At 38.7% G+C, this 19,769-nt stretch overlaps 1 protein-coding gene and 1 pseudogene across 3 annotated transcripts in view; both read left to right on the top strand.

Moving 5' to 3' along the window:
* Positions 1-19,769, top strand: part of LOC134474401 (large ribosomal subunit protein uL6-like) — a 300,098-nt pseudogene that overhangs the window by 171,321 nt on the left and 109,008 nt on the right.
* The window catches only part of Umad1 (UBAP1-MVB12-associated (UMA) domain containing 1), a 241,526-nt gene that overhangs the window by 171,426 nt on the left and 50,331 nt on the right, over positions 1-19,769 (top strand). For all 3 annotated transcript variants that reach the window (XM_013158284.3, XM_013158283.3, XM_063242257.1), the window contains one exon: positions 1,439-1,500. In XM_013158284.3, the coding sequence (XP_013013738.2) occupies positions 1,439-1,500 (62 nt within the window). The remainder of the gene's footprint in view (positions 1-1,438; positions 1,501-19,769) is intronic.

Genomic DNA, 19,769 nt, shown 5'->3' with positions numbered 1-19,769 from the left:
ATGGTATTCATTCAATATTATTTTTGAAAAAAATAACTTTTTAAGATTTAATTAATTATGCCATGATTATTGATCACTTGTAACCACATTTCAAAATGGTGTTTGATAAATTTGCCCTTTAACGTTTCATTAAGTTGTAAAAGAAAAGCATTAATGTATGCTGAAATAGTTTTTATTAAATGCCATTAAATCTTTAGTCATGCATTTGTAGGTGAAAAACTAAAAAGAGAAGTTCACCAATTTGTTCAACTAATATTTGTTGAACACTTGTTATATGGTGGGCTGTGCCCAGCCGTGGTAATGTTGCACACAAGTTAACAATAAAGCAGACAGACTGAAATACACATTGGCAAGTTTGGATCCTTTTGTCTTTCATATGGAAAAGTTAACTTCATCAAAGATTTTCATACTTGACTTTAGACTCCTGACCTTCCTTATATTAACAGATTCCTAACTGTTCATGTCAGCCAAACTGTCATCTATCCATTTGGTAATCTTGCCTTTGTGGACATTCTTATGCTTGCTTAATTTTATGGGAAGCACAATTTACATATTGCTAAATTAGCCTGTACTTATGTTTCACAGAGGTAGAGTAATATGCTGTCATGTGTTAATTACCAGCCATTTGTGCTAATTATTAAAGTAGGCCATTAATAAGTTAACTATGCTTATACTTGCCTAACTATGTTTGCATCTGTCTTATGTCTTTCAAGTCAGCTTTAGTCACAAGTTGGTGACTAAACCATCAGCTTTACGAATCAGAGTATTAACCGAAGATTAATTTATGCATTTGTCTGTTGTTCTTTCCTGCAGTAAAGATCATGTTGCATTTGATTAACACTTTTTTTTTTTTTTTGGTACCAGGGATCAAACTCAAGACTTCACACTTGCTAGGCAGGTTTTTGTGCCATGGAGCTAAACTCCTGGCTATTTGATTAATCATTACATAGAATATACAGTATACATCTACTCCAAGACGAATACACTGATAAGTAAGTACTTATAAAGAGTAAACCATATGAAAAACTGATTTGGAGGACCATTAATCATATCATGAAGAATTTACATTTTAAAATAATTTGCCTTATTCTCGTTAAGTCATAAGCTGTCTTAGTTAATTTGAAATCTACTTGTTCTAAAAATATGAATTCATTTCATTTTCCTGAAGTCAACCTGTATAAAGTGTGATGCATTTCTGGTGTAGGTTGTGTGTTTATGGATGCTTTATGAGACCTGCATAAAGTTATTACTCTTAAAAAACTTGTTTGCTTTATAGCAAGGGGAATAATGGTTGCTTTCCTGATATGGAATATATAGTAACAAAAATGGTTCCTTTTGTTTTTTTTTGATACCAAGGATCCAGGAAAAAGGTTTAATCCAACAAAAAGATAATTCAGTCTTCATAGTATATTTATGTTCTATCTCTTTTGCTTCACAGGAGATAAAACAAATGATCCAGGAGATAAAACTTCTGAAGCAGAAAGCAACCAAACTTTGGAGGTAAGTTAAACCCAGTGAAAGAGTCTGATTAGGGTGAATCAGAATGAAGCATCAGGGTTACCTAGTCCTCTGAGGTTAAAAGTATCTTTTGCCCATGTTTTAAAGACAGGTGCTTAGACACCAAGAAACAAGTGATCTGCTCAGAGTCATTAGATCCCTGTACAGGGAGGAGTGACTTGCTAAGTGCTAAGATTTTCCTAGTGCTGGAAATGGAAACTTTCTGGGTGGGATTGGAGTGAAGAATAGAGCCCTCAAGTTAAAGCATCAGTTATTTTTCATTGAGTGATTATTTTGTAGTAAATCTTAAGTAGACAATACATGAAATCATAGAAAAGGCTTGAAAATAACCTATTCAGAACTATATAACTTTATTATTTCTAGCATCGGAGTATACTCTGGGATAGGGCTCTAGAAAGACTAGGGTATTTGGTCTTTTTTAAGGACAGTTTTCTCCTTGAGGACAGTTTTCTCCTTGAGGACAGTTGAAACTGTAATTAGGTGAGCTGGGGCATGGTAGTGCAGGTCTGTAATCCCAGTGCTAGGGAGGTTGAGGCAGGAGAATCACTAGTTTCAGCCAGCCTGAGGTACATAGTGAAACCCTGTCTCAAAAAAAAAAAAAAAAAAAAAAAAAAACTAAATAAATAAATAAAAGGAAAGAAAGTATACTTAGGAGACTTTTACATATTACATAGAAATAGAAATATATTAACATTCTTTAATCACCAAAATAGTCACTTTTAGGTTATAAGGGAATATTAAGTATTATGATAGAAAAAATATCCATGAATTTTGAACCTTCATATGGGCGGTACACCTCCGCTTATATGCCACTTGTATAATGAGAGGGTATGTTATCTACCCTAAAGTTAAATTAGGTGCCTAGCCTGTTTGATTTACCTTGGTATCCCCAATTCCTATCGCAGAATAGGCTGTCTAAAAGATTTGGTAAATGGATAATTGCAGCCAGGAGTTGTATAAATAGCAGTGATATTTGAGATTTTTACTTTTATATTTGTAATTTACACAGAGAGCAAATGTCTTACAGTTAAGGAAGAAACTTAAAGACATAATATATAAAGTAAATTCAGTAAAATGAAAAGAATCATTTTTCCTATCAAACTACATTCATTCTTTTATTCATTTATAGAACAAATTTTGTTAAGCATTGGCTATATTTAAGGCCGTGTGCAAGGACTGAGTAGGTGGTGATGGAGGAAATAGATCCAAGGACAAGGCAAATGTCTGGCCTATATTCTGACATGTCTTGATCTCTTTCATTTGTTCAAACATTTAGGGAGTGCCAGCCATGAGTCGCGTCTTTGAGAGGAAATAAAGGTTGATGTATTTTGAAAATAAACACTAGGTTCAGTGATCATCCATGATTACTTGAGTTTAATTGCTTAGTATGTTTAGGCTGCTATTACAAAATGTGAAATACCTGATGACATATAGGCAATTTATCTCTCAAAGTTCTGGAGGAGAGAAAGCTCAGGATCAAGGTGCTAGTTTTGTTTTGCATGTTTGATGACTGGCAAGGGATTGCTTTTGGTTTTCACCTTCTGCTTGGGTTCCCATGTAGAAGGTGCTTGGTCTCTTTAGCCCCTTCTGAGGAAACTGAGCCCACTTATGTGATTCCATATTTCTGACTGGTCACATCCTAAAGGCCACACCTCTTAATACTGCCATCTTTGAGGATTCAATTTCAACCTACACAATTAGGGGAGGAGTAGAAACATTTAGATCATAGCATTTGTGTGACTCATTGAACGTGTCTACAGACCTCACTTATGTTTTTAGAGTTGTCTCATTGACAAAAAGAATTCCAAATTTAGAAGTGCTCTCAGGGTAGCTTCTAGGTTTGAGAGGACAGTGTTTGCCATCCTAGAGTTCAGTAACATAGCAAAGAAGAAACAAACACCGTAAAGGGTACTACAAGTTTGATAAAAAAGGTACCACAGATTGATAAAAAGATAGTAATAAAATACTTTTAGAGGCAGTATATGTTTTGCCACAGAAAATCCAAATAATCATTTATTTTTACTGTAAGCATCTAAAGTGGAATTTATTGTTTTACTCTTAAAATACAAAAACCAAAACATTGATGGTCACTCTGTAGCCAGGTTCCTTGATGCAGTGAAAGTGAATCTTAGTCTCACAGCTTTAAATTCTGTGTGGAGGCTTGTCTTAGTTATTTTCCTCATGGCCAGGACCAAACACCTGATACTCACAACGTCAAAGAGGGTTTATTTTGGTTCATGTTTTAGAAGTTTCAGTCCTTGCGTGGTCAGCAGGCTCTAACAGATTTCAATCCTTCTGTAGTCAGCTGCCTCCAGACAAAAGGAATGCTAGTGGAGGAAGACTGCTCATATCTTGGTGGCCAGGAAGCAGAGAGCAAAGTTGCTGAGCCAGGGAGAAAGATACTCCCCTCCATGTCACATCCACAGAACCCACCTCCTAACACCAAGCCAACTGTGGTGCCATATATACTACTGCTGTCATCAGTCCTACCCGGACTGCATGAAGCTTTGGGGGTGCATACAGATGTAAACCAAAACAAGGCTCCTATTGGCTCTAGTATTTCTCCACCCACAATTCTTCCTTAAGTTCTAGACTATATATCCAATTGCCTGCGTTATTCCAAGCTTTTAAACATTTCATTCTGTTGACTCCTTACTCCACTACTCTGAAACATCATTCTGCCCAAATTCATGTCATCTCTGTTAAAGATCACTCCCCATCAAATCTGTCAATCCTTGATTTTGCCTACCGAATACCTTCCAAATCTGTGGTTTTTTCCTACCCAGCTGTGTCCACATCTGTTTACTAGACTATATTTGATGAGGAATTTCTTTATTGTTTCTTTCTTTAAAAAAAAACACATAGGTTTTGTTACTTCTGTACATTCCTCTAAAATCTGCCCAAATGTCGTGTCTGTTGTGATTTTTGTTGTTGTTATTCCTTCAGCTAGGGACAACCCAATGCCCTGTTACTACTTATGTTATCTTTCACAACTTCACTCTAACTTGAGTTCCTGGAAGGTGAGAACCATATCTTAATTAAAACTTGAGGCCTCTGCTACTCTCATACTGGTAGACACAGGAGGTTGTGTGGCATTAATTCCGTCAGTAACTTCTGGATAAATGATTAGAATGTAAAGTAGAATAAAGTAAGTTCTTTAAACTCCTTAACTTCAAGATAGCTATAGGATTTCAAAGGGGAAAGAAATCACTTTAAAGGAGTCAAGACATTAAGACACTGCCATTAATTTTTATTTACTTGAAATAAGTTGTTGGGAAATGAAATCCTTTGTTAAGACCATTTTAGAAATACAATAAAATCATGTTATGAAACTGCTTTATACACAAGAGTCTTGTTAACTTGGCTTATTCTACAGGGTGGTTTTAGAGACTCTTTAAATATTTTTAAGTAGACTGTTATATTTTTTTCTTACACTTCATGTAAATTATATTTTAAAAACATATGTATTTTAAAACCATGTTCCCTATCTGAATACATCTCTCAACATAAAAGAAATTCTAATATCTAGGGGAATTGAATTTGGAAAAGGAGATATGATTTGGGAACCAGGTAATTTTCAGACTACATTATGAGTTATTTTAATACATTTATACAAAACGATGTTTATGAAAAGCAGCATATTTGTTAGTATTAACTGGGACTTTGTATTTTGTGAAGTGGACAACAATATAGTTTTAATTCCAGAAAACCACCATTTCTCAGTACTTCGTAAAGGGTTTGTTTTCTCTTTCACTCCTCTCCTAAATTAGTACAGGATTTCCCTCAAAGATCACTCAAATTAGTTAACGCTGTTTCTACCTTGTTCCCTGTGGGTTATCCTAAGCTGTTACTGCCAAAAATAGAGTAACTTAAGGAAACATTATTGAACTAAGTAGTCATCAATATGTAATTTTCTGAAATTGTGTTTTAGTCTGTGTTTTAAGAGCCATTGTTAATTTCTAACAGATAGATCATATTGTATAGCATAAGCTCAGATGAACCTATGTTTGGGCTTATTAAAATTAAAGTCATTAGACTCTGGTACTTGGGGGAAGAGTTATAATTTGAACTAATTATCCAATTAGAGGATTTTCCACATCCTTCTGTTTCTTTTTTCTTGTTGCCCTTCTGGGTAAATTTTTATAGTGAGTTTTAATGACATAGTGGCCACTAACTGCCTTCTGCTAGTCCAGTAGCTGTTACTTACATCTTTGGGATGAACCCAAAAACTTGGAAGAAGGTTGGCTTTGAGTTTTTGACATAATGATTCATCTCTTAAAAGAATAAACATTACAAGTAAACAAGTAGTCATTCATTTGTACTTTTCAGTGCTAGAAAGTGTTACATATTGTGAAAAACTAAAACCATATTAACTTCTTTTATATCTACCTTTATATATGATATACCAATTAATTAAATGTGTTCATTTTAGTTTTGTAGGTGTATTTTGGGAGTAATAAATATGTTTTTTAATATAATTTAATCCAGTTTTGGTGGCTTTGTATTTTAACCTAGTTTTACAGTTATTTTTAGATCATTTGATTTAAATGTCTTATATTTGCAACTGTAGAAACTTTTTAAAAAATTTGCATTTAGGCCAGGATATTTAGCTCAGTGGCATAAGTGCTTGCCTTGTAAGCACAAGGTTTTGAGTTCTATTCCTGGTATCAAAAATAAATAAATAAATAATTTGCATTTACTCATGTTCTCTAAAACTGAGGAATACTTCTATTTTCTTCCTGGACTACAAATAATAAAAACAAGCCAATAAAAGACTCCCCACAAAACCATAATTCCATTTATGTATTTGTCTTGAGTGATAACTAATTCACATATGCTTATGGAGACACATAAAATAATAACTAACAGATGGTATAGCCACAAAGTAGGATTTGTAAAGATTATTATCAGCTGGTGGTATTGAGGTACTCTTGTGGTTCTACTGACAGAAGATATAAAAATTATTTATAGTAATAAACTTTAGCACTGATACTCCCCTAATTTCTGTCAACCAAAGTAGCTTATTGCATATTTACTGTTTCTTAGTGAAGACTTAAAACAGTATTATCACACATGTACTAGAATATTTAATAGACATAATTAAGATGATAGCAGTAACAAAAACTATTTTGTTAAAGATGGCTAGTTCATGCTATTAGAATCTCTGTAAGTGAAGTGAACATTTGGAATGCATTTCTGTTTATCTAGCTGATTTCAAGTATACTTCTCAACCTAGTACACAGTGGTCATTTTCTAACACACATTTTTTTGGTCTTTTTGAGACAAATCTCGCAACTCACTTTTATGCTGTGAAAGCATTAAAAATCCACTGTTAGCAATTTCATAATATGCAGAGAATTATTACTTATTATAGCCATAATTCTGTGCAGTAGAATAATAACTATTAGATAGAATATTATCTATTTATTGTAGTCACAATTCTGTACAATAAAATAACTTTTTTGTTCTGTGTACCTGAAATGATGTACCCTCTAACCAACATCTCCCCTTTCCCTAGTCACCTCTTTTTTTTTTTTAATAGGGTTTCACTATGCAGTTCAGGCTGATACTTTGTAGCCCAGGCTGATCTTAAACTCATAATGATCCTCCTGCCTCAGCCTCCTGAGTGCTGGGATTACAAGTGCGTGTCACCAAACCCAGCTCCATAGTCATCTCTTTTACACAGCCTAAAAGTTGATTTTTATGGAAGATATGAGATACATATATTATGAAATGTACTGCTTTTCTTCTGATGTAGTTTCATACTTATGTCTTTTCACAGAGCTGCAAGAGTCTTGAGACTCTGTAGAAACTACCTTCTCATTGTTCTTATTTCAGATGGGTTATTAAAGTAATGAAAATATCCTTGAGCTTTGTCAGTCCCATACATGTAGATTTTGGTTGCCACTCCTTAAAGAGAAAACTCTTATTCTTGAAAGAGTACTACCGTTAGCCCATTAAAAACTGGGTTCTGTTGTATGGAAGATAATCCAGATTGACTGGTATAGGAAAAAAGAGATGTAAGGGAGTGAGTGTTGAAGTTAGGGCTTGCAGAGGAAACGATTCAGAACACATAATGTGTAGGATTATTTTATGATAGTCAAATACAAAAAAAAAAAAAAAAAAAAGTGCAGGGAATCTGTCCACACACTGAAGACCTGAAGAATCCAGCTGAGGGCCAGGATCCCATGGCAGTGTCTTCCATGAGTCCAGCTGGAGGCCTAGAGCCCACAACAATGTCTCATGCAAGTTTGTTTTGTGGATCTTCTCTGGGAAGGCCCAAGGGTCAGTGGTAGAAAGTCTGTACCAACAGGATGAAGGATCTGTGCCAGCAGGCTGAGAGATCTGGAATACTGGAGCCAGGGAGTGACACTCAAACTAAGGACAGGCTCTTCTGAAAGTACCACAGCCATCCTCAATGACAACGAGGTCCCAGACTCCTCAAGTTCATATCAGGAAAGAAGCTCAACAAGCTCCTCCAGAAGAACCAACAGCAACAGGAGAACCAACAACCTCTCCTCTTCTGCTTCAGTTCTTTGTTATGCTGTTGGCAGCAATCCTCAGGTGGGGCCTCTACGCGCAGCCCCCCACTGATTCAGTTCAGCTGGGTGTTACAAGTTGCCCAGCAGTTGTCAGTCCACCACAGTGAGGCTCAAGAAAAATTTCCTGTATAGTAACATTCATCCACTCAATACCTAGGATTCAGTTTAAAGAATTTTTTAGTATTATATGGTATATAAATATACAGTGTTAGGGGTACACAGATGATTATGAAACATTTATTCTCAAAAGATTATTATAGGGGCTGGGGATTTAGCTCAGTGGCATAGGTGCCTGCCTTGTAAGCAGGCAGTCATGAGTTCGATCCCCGGTACCGATAAAAAAATGAAAAAGACAAAAAAAAAAAAAAAAAAAAAAAAGATTATCATAATCCAAATACAGGTATAGTGGATATTAATGTTGAAGGCAGTTTCAATTGATGCAGCCGTTTTTGGAAAACACTTTGGCAGTAGGTGTTAAGAGCTATGAAGACGTTCATACACTTTAGCAGTATTTTCACTTTTAATATCGTACTTTAAGAATATTTTCTTTGAAATTTGCAAGTTCAATGTGCAAAAAAGATGAAATAGTCATTCAGTGTAATGTTTCTCATAAATGGCTTTGATGAACTTTCAGTAAGGCAGGTAATTTGGTTTTATAATTTCTGGTAAAATATATACAAATACATATAATTTTTTTATAATTTCTGGTAAAATATATACAAATTACATATAAATGCAATATGATTGCTACTTTGTAAAAAATAAAAAATTATATATTGTATATAAAACACTAAGAGTACTTACAATTTAGATGACATATATGTATAGATTAAATCATTCTGTTGTTGTGATCTTCTAATTTGTCTATAATGAGTGCATTTTGTTTTTTATTTATATATTTATTTAGTTTTGTCTTTTTGAGACAAGGTTTCCCCGTGCAGTTTAGGCTGGCCTTGAGTTCACTTTGTAGCGCAGACTGATCTAGAATTTGCGATGATCCTCCTGCCTCAGCATCCTGAGTACTGGGATTACAGGCTTGTGCCACCATGCCCAGCTGCATTTTGTTTTATAAATGATAGTAATTATAAAGGTGGTTAGAAAACAATGTACTCAAAGATGAGTTTTGTACTAACAAAAATACAAATTGAAGATAAAAAGTATTGAGGCTGATCTTTCAGGAGATAAATGTGCTGGCACTTTTTTGCCTGGCTCTCATAGGTTTAAGATCTCTCTGTTGATCACAGACCACATCTGATCACATTTTATCAACTGTCTGTCTCCTGTCCCCCAGGGACTTTCCGACAGGGAGATGAGTAAGGTGACTCAGAGGTTATTTTTCAATCTCTTTGGAAATAACATGGCCCAGACTTTTTAGTTAATCCAACTCTAATGTCATCACTGGATTATTTTGAAGGCATGTTTTTCCTTAAAAGGATTGTGGCCTACTCATTTGAACATGTGTTTGTCTAAAAATCTTACTCCATATATATGTATGATGGTGGATTTGATTGGAAGTTTTTTTTACCTTTGTAGTACTTACGTTTTAAGAGTATAATTTTGTCAGAGAAGTATCAGCATTTTTGTCCCTCCCTTGTTTCTACTAAAATAAAACCTTTTCAAATTTTGATTTCTTCTCAAATGAATCAAGAGCATTGCTTGTCATATAAAGAGTAAATTTTATTTTGTGATGTTTTGTCCTCTTATGCAAATCAAGATACATTTTGGGAAGATTTTGTGGAATACATTTCTCCAAACATTATTTTTATCTGAATTGCTACCCTATATAATAATGTAAGAAGTACACCTTTTTGTACTCCTCTGCTCACTAAATGTATAATTTAGGTCAAGTCACTGAGTTTCTCTTCAACTTCAATTCTCAGGCTATGAAGTGAATATGTCACATGCTATGCCTGAGATCTCTTGCTCCCCAGAAATCGTGGCTGTTTACCTCTTTGGAAAGTGAAGTGAAGTTTTGCCACCAATGTCAATTATTTTGTATGTGGTGTGGGAATAGGTGCTACTAGGAATTGAACCCCGAACCTCACACTTATTAGAAAAGTGCACTGCCACTGAGCTATGTTTTCAGGCCCTAAGTAGCAGTCTTTGTACCACTGGTTTGGTAGTTTTGCGAGAGGTGAAAGAGACAGGGGCCTGCTGCATAATGAAGAGATTTTTGGCTTTACACTTAAGGAGGAGTACTGCAACAGTCCTTGGCAGGTAAATTGTCACTTCAGTCATCTTTGTCCTCACTAACAGAGTCTGAATTGGGAAATGATGAAAGCAGCCACTGGTAAGAACAATTAAAAACATTCCTTTTAAGTCTGAAGTCTTTCATATTTTAACGTCATATTGGCATAGATTATTTGCCCCAAACACTACCCAGATGAATTAACCTATGACCTACGTATCCAAGTTTGTGTAGTGCTTTTACATAACTTCAAATTTGTACTTTTTTTGTTGCCCCTACATCTGTTTCCTAATTTTAGCTTTGCTGGGAAAAATTACAGATGAGAGGTCATAATTCTGCCGCTTTCTTCTGGCTTCCATTAGGGTTAACTAGCACACTGAAACATAGTGTTCATTCATCCCAGCCAGCAGGTCAAGCCATGAGAGCTGCCTCTGTTTCCATCCAAAATGCACATATGGTGTGGGCAAGGCCGTGATGTGAGTTTTACGCAATGTTTCTGCTCATGTGCACAGTCTGTTGCTCAGCACCAATTACTCCCTGCCAGAAACCTGCTAACCTGCTGCTTTTGTAGCTCCGCTTGATGAAGCCATATAGCTTGAAATGACCACAGTGATATTTATTTTAACTTTAGTGCTCTTTTTTTGTTAAAGCTGTTTAACTTTTACTGCTTACCTTGTCTGTTGATTGGTTCTAATTGATTGCAATTACAGTCAAAGAACCAGAACCTTGTAACTGCATGGCATAGAGTTATGTCAGATACAATATATGTGTTAAATATATGTGCTTAGAAGGAGGAACCAAAATATGCAATTATTAGCTTGTTGCTTATCAAATCTAGTTTTCTGTCTCCAATTTAGAAATTGTATTTTAAAAATCATATGGGTTATTTTGTTTCTATTGTGGTAGTTAGCTTTTCGTCATTGTTTCTGGTTTTCACTTTTGTATGTTTAAAAATCCTCACAAAATCAGCAGGGTGAGAGGCCCATGTTGGGAGAACAACTGTTCCCTATTTCCCACAGCCATGTTTTTCTTAATCCTGTTCTTTAATTAGTAGCAAATGGTCCTTATTTTGCTCTGCTTTTGTTTGTATTATAGTCTAACTTCTTGAGACTCTATACAGGTTAAAATACATAACAACTATATTTATGATGTCTTCACACAAATAGATTCCTTCCTGAATGATAAATTTCATCTTTTCAGACGCTGGAAGAGTAGCAGGCAGGTGTGTACTTAGTCTAACTGACATTATCTGGGTAGTCCACTTTGTACCTTAGGGAGGATTGTTTTTCTGGTAAAGGAATGTACCAGCATTAATACATGGAAAAATTCTATTTTAATTAAGTTCAGCTATATTTACTTAGGCCTTGCATTTCTTTTGAGTCTTACCAGGCTTCATTCCTATGTGACTGGTTTTTTTTTCTTTTTATTAATGGACTTCTGTGATCACCTTTCATTGTTCAACAATGGAGACTGATTTTCTCTATGCAAGGACCATTGAATATCTGCTTTTGAGGTGTCTTATTTTTAGGAACATGCCTATCACACATCATCATTAATGGTATAAATTCATAAATGTCTTCTAATACCAGTTATATAATAGATGTCTGTGTGTGCTAGAAGCTCCTAATATAAAAACTAAAATATAAAAATTTTTAAGGTAATAGCTCACATTTTTTCTGCCTTTTTATGTCACTTGGAAAGAGAGCAAGGAGTGTCATATAACATCTATAAATACACAATGACAGTGGCCTGAAGTAGTATTTACTTAATTTTTTCAAATGTCCATAAAACCTTTCCCCTGTACACTCTGGTACTGGGGAACAGGGCTTCAGGCTCACTAGTCAAGCCCTGTACTACTGAGCTGCATCTCCAGTTTTCTTAGAAATTCTGAACTGTGAAGAGTCAACACACAGTTGCACGACTCTCCTGCTTCAGTTGGTTTCTGTCAGAGAATAGTTGGAAGCACATAGAACTTACTGGTCCTTTAAGATAGCCTGGGATTTATTACTCAGGACAGCCCGTTGGAGAGCTTGCAGTAATTACACAGCGATTCCTTGGTCCTACGCAGATTTCCTTCTCTGAGCGGCTTTCAGCTTGACTGAATAACTGTGACAAACTATAGTGTGGAATTCTGACATTTATCTTGGAGATATTACTGACATGGTCTACCACATTCAATACTTGCCCTGTGTGAAGTCACATTTCATTTATATGTTTTCTCATTGCTTTTGTACTAACTGAAAATGTGTTTTTTTTCCTTGAGGTGATAATAGTCTCTTTTTGTCAGTTACTGAGAGTTTTGTATCCAATTTTTCCATTTTCCTTGGCAAAAAAAAAAAAAAGCTCAGACATAAATTACTAGACTTTTTGTAATTATTTAGGACCAGATGGGATAGATATCTGCATACTTTAGTTTATTCTTATCTGATGTTGCTCTTCTTTACTTATCATGGATGTGATTTTTAAATTTACTATAAATCTTATTAGCTCCTTCAGATTAATTTTATAAAGATTTAAAGTACGCACATACGTATTTATGAAATACATAAAATAAATTTATATCTAATGTCTCATTTATTTTAATAAGTTGGAAATAATACACATAACCTCCAGTTATAATTTTTTGTTCCACTTTTAAAACAAATCAAATAAGGCAAAGTCATATACAGATTTTTACTGTAAAATGTGTTTCACTCTTACTCATGCTTCACGCCCCGTGCCTCCATGGAGTCTAGTTGCTCTCACACACGCTGATCTGCAGTCTGCTGTGATTTCTGCAGAGCCCTGGTTGCTTGCAGGATGCAGCTCACAGGAGCCTATTTCTAGGTCGTTACCTTAACCAAGGCTGCTGTCAGGCCAGAGGTCTCCGCTAGGCATCTGCAGCTCTCTGCTCCATCATCCACTTCATGACTTTCTTTGACCCACACTTTTTTCATTGCTGTTTAATGATATACTTTCCAGATGATGAATTAGTTGGTTTTTAGATACCAGTCAAGGGGAGGTAAGATGAGTGAACAAGTAATTTAGAGAGAGAATACTCTGCGAATGATGGTGATTCATAGTAGCAAACTCGACCTTTGCAATGCTTCACAGTGGATATCCACAAGAATGTGTTCTTCGGCATGAACACCCTTGCAGCTTGGTTTCACTAGATACCAGTTTAATAATTTTCACAAAATACTTCTCAAATCTTCATGTCCCTTTGCTGTAAAATGGAAATGGCCCTATTTACAGTTGCTGTGTTAAGTGGCTCAATATCTGTACAATAGTTATTTATATGTTCATATAAACAGTTTTTAATATATCCTGGACATAAATGCTGGTGTGTTTTTTAATTGGAAGAAAATTATGCTTGATGCCTTGAAAATCATGTCAAAAATAGGATGGAAGGGATTAAACTAATTAGGGTATGTGCTCAGCTGAGGATTGCAGAGACCTGAAAGACAGTGGCTTAATTTCAGGCTTTGGTATTTTCCAAAGCAATGAGAAGTCTGGTGGAAAATAATTCAAGAACTGATTCAGGAGCTCAGAGATGCTAAATCCAAGGATCTGAGTCTTTTTTTTCATAGTTACAAGACAGCTGTTATAGCTCCCATTTTCACATTCATATTCCAGGAAACTACGGGGAAGAAGACAACAAAAGGGAAACAAAAGTGCCTGTGACTAGAAGGCATTTCCCCAAAATCTCTGAGTATATATATATATATATATATATATATATATATATATACATTTTTTTTTTTTGTACCAGGGATTGACTTCATGATCTTGTGCTTACCAGGCAACTGCTTAATCCACTGAGCTAAATCCCTGGCCCCAAAATCTCTGAGCATTAATGGCCATATTGTGTCTTACAGACTATCCCTCACATCCAGTGGCAAGAAAGCCTGGGAAGTGCTTTCCAGCTCATTACTCTGCTATCCCTAGCAAGATCATAGTCCTATTAGTAAAAATGAAAGGACAGATGAACACTGGGTAGACTACAAGCAGTCTCTGGTATCGATATTATTCTGTTTGCTTTTAGAAGCTTCATTTTTCCAATAATAGTCATCCATGAGTCATGGGAAGAGAGCAACTGCCATTGGTGATGACTGAATTTCATTTGGACATAAGAAATCTTTGAATATTCAAAGGGGGATAGGAAAAAAGGCATGTAGGTGATTTTTAAGAAGGCTTCAACTATGCATGGTGCTCATAGCACCTTTACATGTGTTATCTCATTTAATTTTCTTGGATGAGTGTTGGGAGCCGCGGCTGACACCGGTCGCCTTACTTGGCGGACATAGGGCCTGTGGGTGGGAGCGGAGCCTGAGCTAGATTGCCCCTCCCATCGAGTGAGCCAAGTTGGCGCCTGCTTCCTGCCCCCTGATTGCGCTGGCGACTTAAACAACCCGCTCTGTAAGATAGTCTGCCTAGCAACAACTGATGTTAGCCAATCAGCCCGCATCGCGCGCTTTGAACTGATTGGCCACTGTTACCCTATAAAAGTAAATGCCTCTCCCGCCACAAGAGAGAAGCACGGAGGAAGCATAGAGAGATATAGAGAAAGTCCACCGGCGAGAAAGGGCTGGTGACAGAGCGGAGGCCTCGCGGGGCCCACGCGGAGACAAATAAAGGCAAGGTTGCACACCGCCAGACTTTGTCGTGTGTCTTTCCTGCCGGCCGGGAGCGACCCCGACATTTGGTGGCCCGCACGGGGACTGATCAACCCCGAGACACGGCGGTGGTGTGCAACGCTCCAGCGTGGTGCTGCCGGACAGGTGAGTTGGGGATAAGCCTGGGCTCTGGGTGGCGCGCACCTACAGGGCTTTTAGACTCCCCTCAGGCTCACGCGTAGGTGACGGGTTCTTTAAGTCACACGCGGTGAGTTACAGCCCTTAGAGGTTAGAGATGGGTAATTTACCGAGCGCGGAGGCGCGGCCCTTGGTAAAGGCCCTTAGAAAGCTTTTAAAAGCTAGAGACCTCAGGGTAGGTCAAAAAACACTGGAGCTATTCATAGCAGAGATAGATAGGGTGGCTCCCTGGTTTTTACCCACGGGGCATTTAAACCTGCCGTCATGGGAGAAGTTAGGCGGGGACCTCGCCTCGGCGGAATTGGAAGGGGATATTTCGCCGGCTATTCGCCCCCTGTGGGAAATGATACATGCGTGCCTTGACTCCTATGCCGAGTTGCGCCGTGAATTGTGTGCGTGCGCCGCTCGAAAAAAGCAGAGAGAGGAGAAAGGCCCCCGAGCGCTCTCTGGCGGGGAGGAGATAGAGAGCCATCCGCTCCGCCCTGGAGCTCTTCTCCAGAAGCGGCTCCCCGCCGAGAGGCCGCTACAGGGAACCCTCCCTTCTCTCAGCCGGCACAGGAAGTGACGCCCCGTTCCACTCTGTCGCGACCGCCGTCCTATGACGTTGCGCCGCGGGGCGGACGGTATTTTCATGGGCGGCTACTCTGCCGAGCAGGCTGAGAAAAACGCCGGTTGAGGAAACGGGGGCTGGGGATTTAGCTCAGCGGCATAAGCGCCTGCCTTGTAAGCAGGCAATCGCGAGTTCGATCCCTGGCACCGATAAAAAAAAAAAAAAAAAAAAAAAAAAACGAAAAAGACCAAAAAATAAAAAATAAAAAATAAAAAGGGGGAGTAAGCCAAGGCCTGCCTCCAAAGGCGCGGTTATCTATGGCATGACAATGGATGGGCCCGGATCCGGTGGTTAGCTGGAACCGAGGCGCGGTTTGTGTTTTTCTGCAGGAATCGGGACGAGAACCACTGTGGGTCCCAGAGAGGTTGACGCGACAAGTCCCTCGACTAAAGATCAGGCCTGTTCCACCAGAGGCCAACCGCAGACCCAACAACAAGATGAGCCCTAAAAGAACTGCAGGACAATCCCTTTTTGGGGAGCCTGGAATGGCTTGCTCCCCTATGTTTTACCATTGTTAGGTCCCCTGTGCTCCTTGCTTCTGCTCTTACTTGTAGGACCATTCTTGCTCCGATGGATTACATCATTTATTAATGGGCGCCTTGCGGCGGCCCGGCGTCAAGTACGCCTGGTTGCCCATGCGGCCCTGGCAGCAGCCCGTGATGGGCACAATGACCCCCAGGCTTACGCATGGCTCGCTCGACTGGCCTACGACCGGGTCTAGATGTGGCGGGTCTTCCGCACTCCTTCCCTATTGACACTACACAGCAGGGTAGATGAGTCAATGACGGGTAAGAGTGTGCCTCCCCAGCATGACTCGACCTAAGCCAGGCCCTAACCCATACTGCACGAAAGCCGCTGGATTACTAGAATCTGCCCAGATCTAGATGTCTCTCCGAGGGGATCACATGGAGGGGCATGAGTGCATGCCTATGTGCATCCAGGTTCCGTCCAGTTCACTCCTGGCCCTGGAAAAAGGACGAGGGTCTCAAGGCCTTGGCGGACCCAGGGGCGGCCGACCAGGGTCCAAGCCAAGGGCCTACGGTGGGCCTCAACACAGGGCATAAGCCTCTGCACTCGATCCAGGGCGGGCTGCGATGCATACATTCATTCGAAGTAAATAAAATAGGGGGAGATGTTGGGAGCCGCGGCTGACACCGGTCGCCTTACTTGGCGGACATAGGGCCTGTGGGTGGGAGCGGAGCCTGAGCTAGATTGCCCCTCCCATCGAGTGAGCCAAGTTGGCGCCTGCTTCCTGCCCCCTGATTGCGCTGGCGACTTAAACAACCCGCTCTGTAAGATAGTCTGCCTAGCAACAACTGATGTTAGCCAATCAGCCCGCATCGCGCGCTTTGAACTGATTGGCCACTGTTACCCTATAAAAGTAAATGCCTCTCCCGCCACAAGAGAGAAGCACGGAGGAAGCATAGAGAGATATAGAGAAAGTCCACCGGCGAGAAAGGGCTGGTGACAGAGCGGAGGCCTCGCGGGGCCCACGCGGAGACAAATAAAGGCAAGGTTGCACACCGCCAGACTTTGTCGTGTGTCTTTCCTGCCGGCCGGGAGCGACCCCGACAGATGAGGTAGGCAATAATAATTGAACTGTATTCTTTGGAGGATGAAAGAAAGGCTCAACAATACCCATTTCCCAAAGTATCAAAACCAACAACATTAATACAGCCTGAATTCAGCCTTACTCCATACCACTTTCCTGCTTCCACTATCTAAGAAACCCTGCAGATACCCAACACTGCCCTTTACGCCTGTTTCCTGTAGTACTTTGTACTGTTGAGGTCTGTAACAGCTATGTTGACTTACTGAACTGTGTGCAGAACTGAACTGAGAGTTGACAAAGGACTGCTGAGGTGCTTGCTGAAAGTTGTCAGGAAGAGGTGGAGAGGCAGAGATTGTTTCTCTCTCATCACCACCTCCTCTGCCTACTTCCCTTATCTATCCTTTCCTCCCTCTTCCTAGCAGCCACAGTCATTCGAGTCTTATCTTTCATATGGACTATTATAAAGAGTTTCTGTAATGGCCCCCAGTCCCCAGTCTTATCTTTATTTAGTCCCTTCCCAACACACTATCTTAATTGATGGCATCAGAGCTCTTCAGCTGCCTGCAGCATAAAATCCACAAGCTTTTGTGTGATGCATGTGAGCCTTTGTGATATATAGTATGGCCCCTCTGTATAAACATCCAAGGCTGTTGTATGTTGCCATACGGAGTGTTTTATCATGTGGTGAGCATATTCCTTTCTCCTGGAAAACTTTCTTTTTTTGTCTCACTCTCCTCACGTTCACTTAATAAATTTCTGTTCATCCTTCAAACCTTGGCTTTAACATCTTTCCTGGTTATACCATCTCCATTTGTCCTTAGGCAGTGTAAATATCCTTCTTGCCCCGCTAACACCTTGTGTATGTCCATGTTCTAGCTCTGTGTATCATCATCAGGAGTGGAGATCCAGGTTAGCAAATCATCCTTGTGTTCCTTGTTCCCAGGGTTCTGTGAGGTATGTCCCAGCCCTCAATACATACTGAATGTTTGATCTGCACAGAGCCATTTAGATTAGACTAAAGATAATAGTCATTGCTGCTTATAAAAACTGTAACTTTGGATACATTTTTTAACTTTTTTAAAACATTTTTTAATGTACACATACTGGTTAAACAGATTAATTGGTTTTACTTTTAAAGATTGGTGCTGGTATATAACATACTTTAATCATTTCACTCCCCCGCCCTCTTTGCTTCAGCCTCTCTTAGTCTCACATTTATTCTTTTAGATTTCAATGTATATAACATATTTTGATCCTATCCCCCCATTATCCACCCTTACTCTCCTCCTCCCCTTGTTCCCTTATTTTATCCAATAATAATCCCCTTCCAGTTTCTTACCATCTTTTTAAAATTCACTGTGTTAGGGATGATGTTACATGTGTTTATCTGAGTCTGGCTTATTTTGCTCACTATGATGTCCACATACATCTGTTTTCCTGCAAATGACAAATGTTTTTCTTACCGAGTGAGTAATACTGCACTTTGTACTTGTGCCATATTTTCCTTATCTACTCATCCCTTGATGGGTGCCTAGACCGGTTCTGCGTCTTGGCTGCTGTGAGTTGTGCTGCCATGAACGTGGGTGCACATGCATCCCTGCACTGTTTTGACTTCAGTTTTTTTAGGCGTATACCAAGGAGTGGGAAAGCTGGACCAGATATGAGCTCTATTTTTAGTTTTTTGAGACACCTCTATACTGATTTCCAAAGTGGCTCTAATATTTACATTCTAACCAGCAGTGTTTTCCTTGCACATCTTTGCCAGCATTTTTTGTTCTTTGTATTCTTGATGATAGCCCTTCTGACTGGAGTGAAATGAAATTGAAATGTACTTTTGATTAGAAAGTCTTTTCTTTTCAATGCTAGAATAGTGGGCATATAGTTGTAAAATTACTGTTTCTCTGAATTGAATTATTCTCTCCAATTACTTCACAATTTCTGCTGTTTTTTTTTTTTAACTTTATCTTAATCATTCCTGTTAGACTAACTGATCGGGAAATCTAATTCCCAAGTTATAAAGTTACTGTTACCACTCTTGTCTGATTTAACCTGCCTAGTTATTTTGTATTGATTATGTTTTATACCTTTTCTCAAAACTCAGCTGTGTTTTGTTTTTTTAATCTCAGTGTTTGGGCATCCATCCTGACTATAGCAACATTTTAAATGGCATTTTAAAAATTACTCAATATTTTAACCTTTCCTTGATTCTGAGGTGTGTCTTGCTCCCATAGCTTAGAATTTTCACAAAAATTAAGAATTTAGAAAAAAGGTAATGAAAAGCACCTGAAGATTTTCTTCAATTCAAGAATAATTTCTGCTTCTCATATGATTAATCCCAGTTTTTAATTTATCAAAAAATATCCCAGCGCAGTGGTATACTTTGAGGTCAACTTCAGCAACTTATTGAAACTGTCTCCACAAAGAAAAAAGTTGCAGTGCGATGCTGGAGCTGGAGCTCAGTGGTAGAGTGCTTGCCAGGTATGTGTGAGGGGCCTAGGTTCAGTCCTCAGTACTACACTCTGTGTGCGTGTGTGTGTATGAAAATTTTATATATATAGTATGTGTC

Source organism: Cavia porcellus, unplaced genomic scaffold, assembly GCF_034190915.1.
Source record: "Cavia porcellus strain 051 isolate PalLab524CR breed Dunkin Hartley unplaced genomic scaffold, mCavPor4.1 scaffold_2, whole genome shotgun sequence".
Classification (NCBI taxonomy): domain Eukaryota; kingdom Metazoa; phylum Chordata; class Mammalia; order Rodentia; family Caviidae; genus Cavia; species Cavia porcellus.
This window is presented reverse-complemented; position numbering and strand designations above follow the sequence as displayed.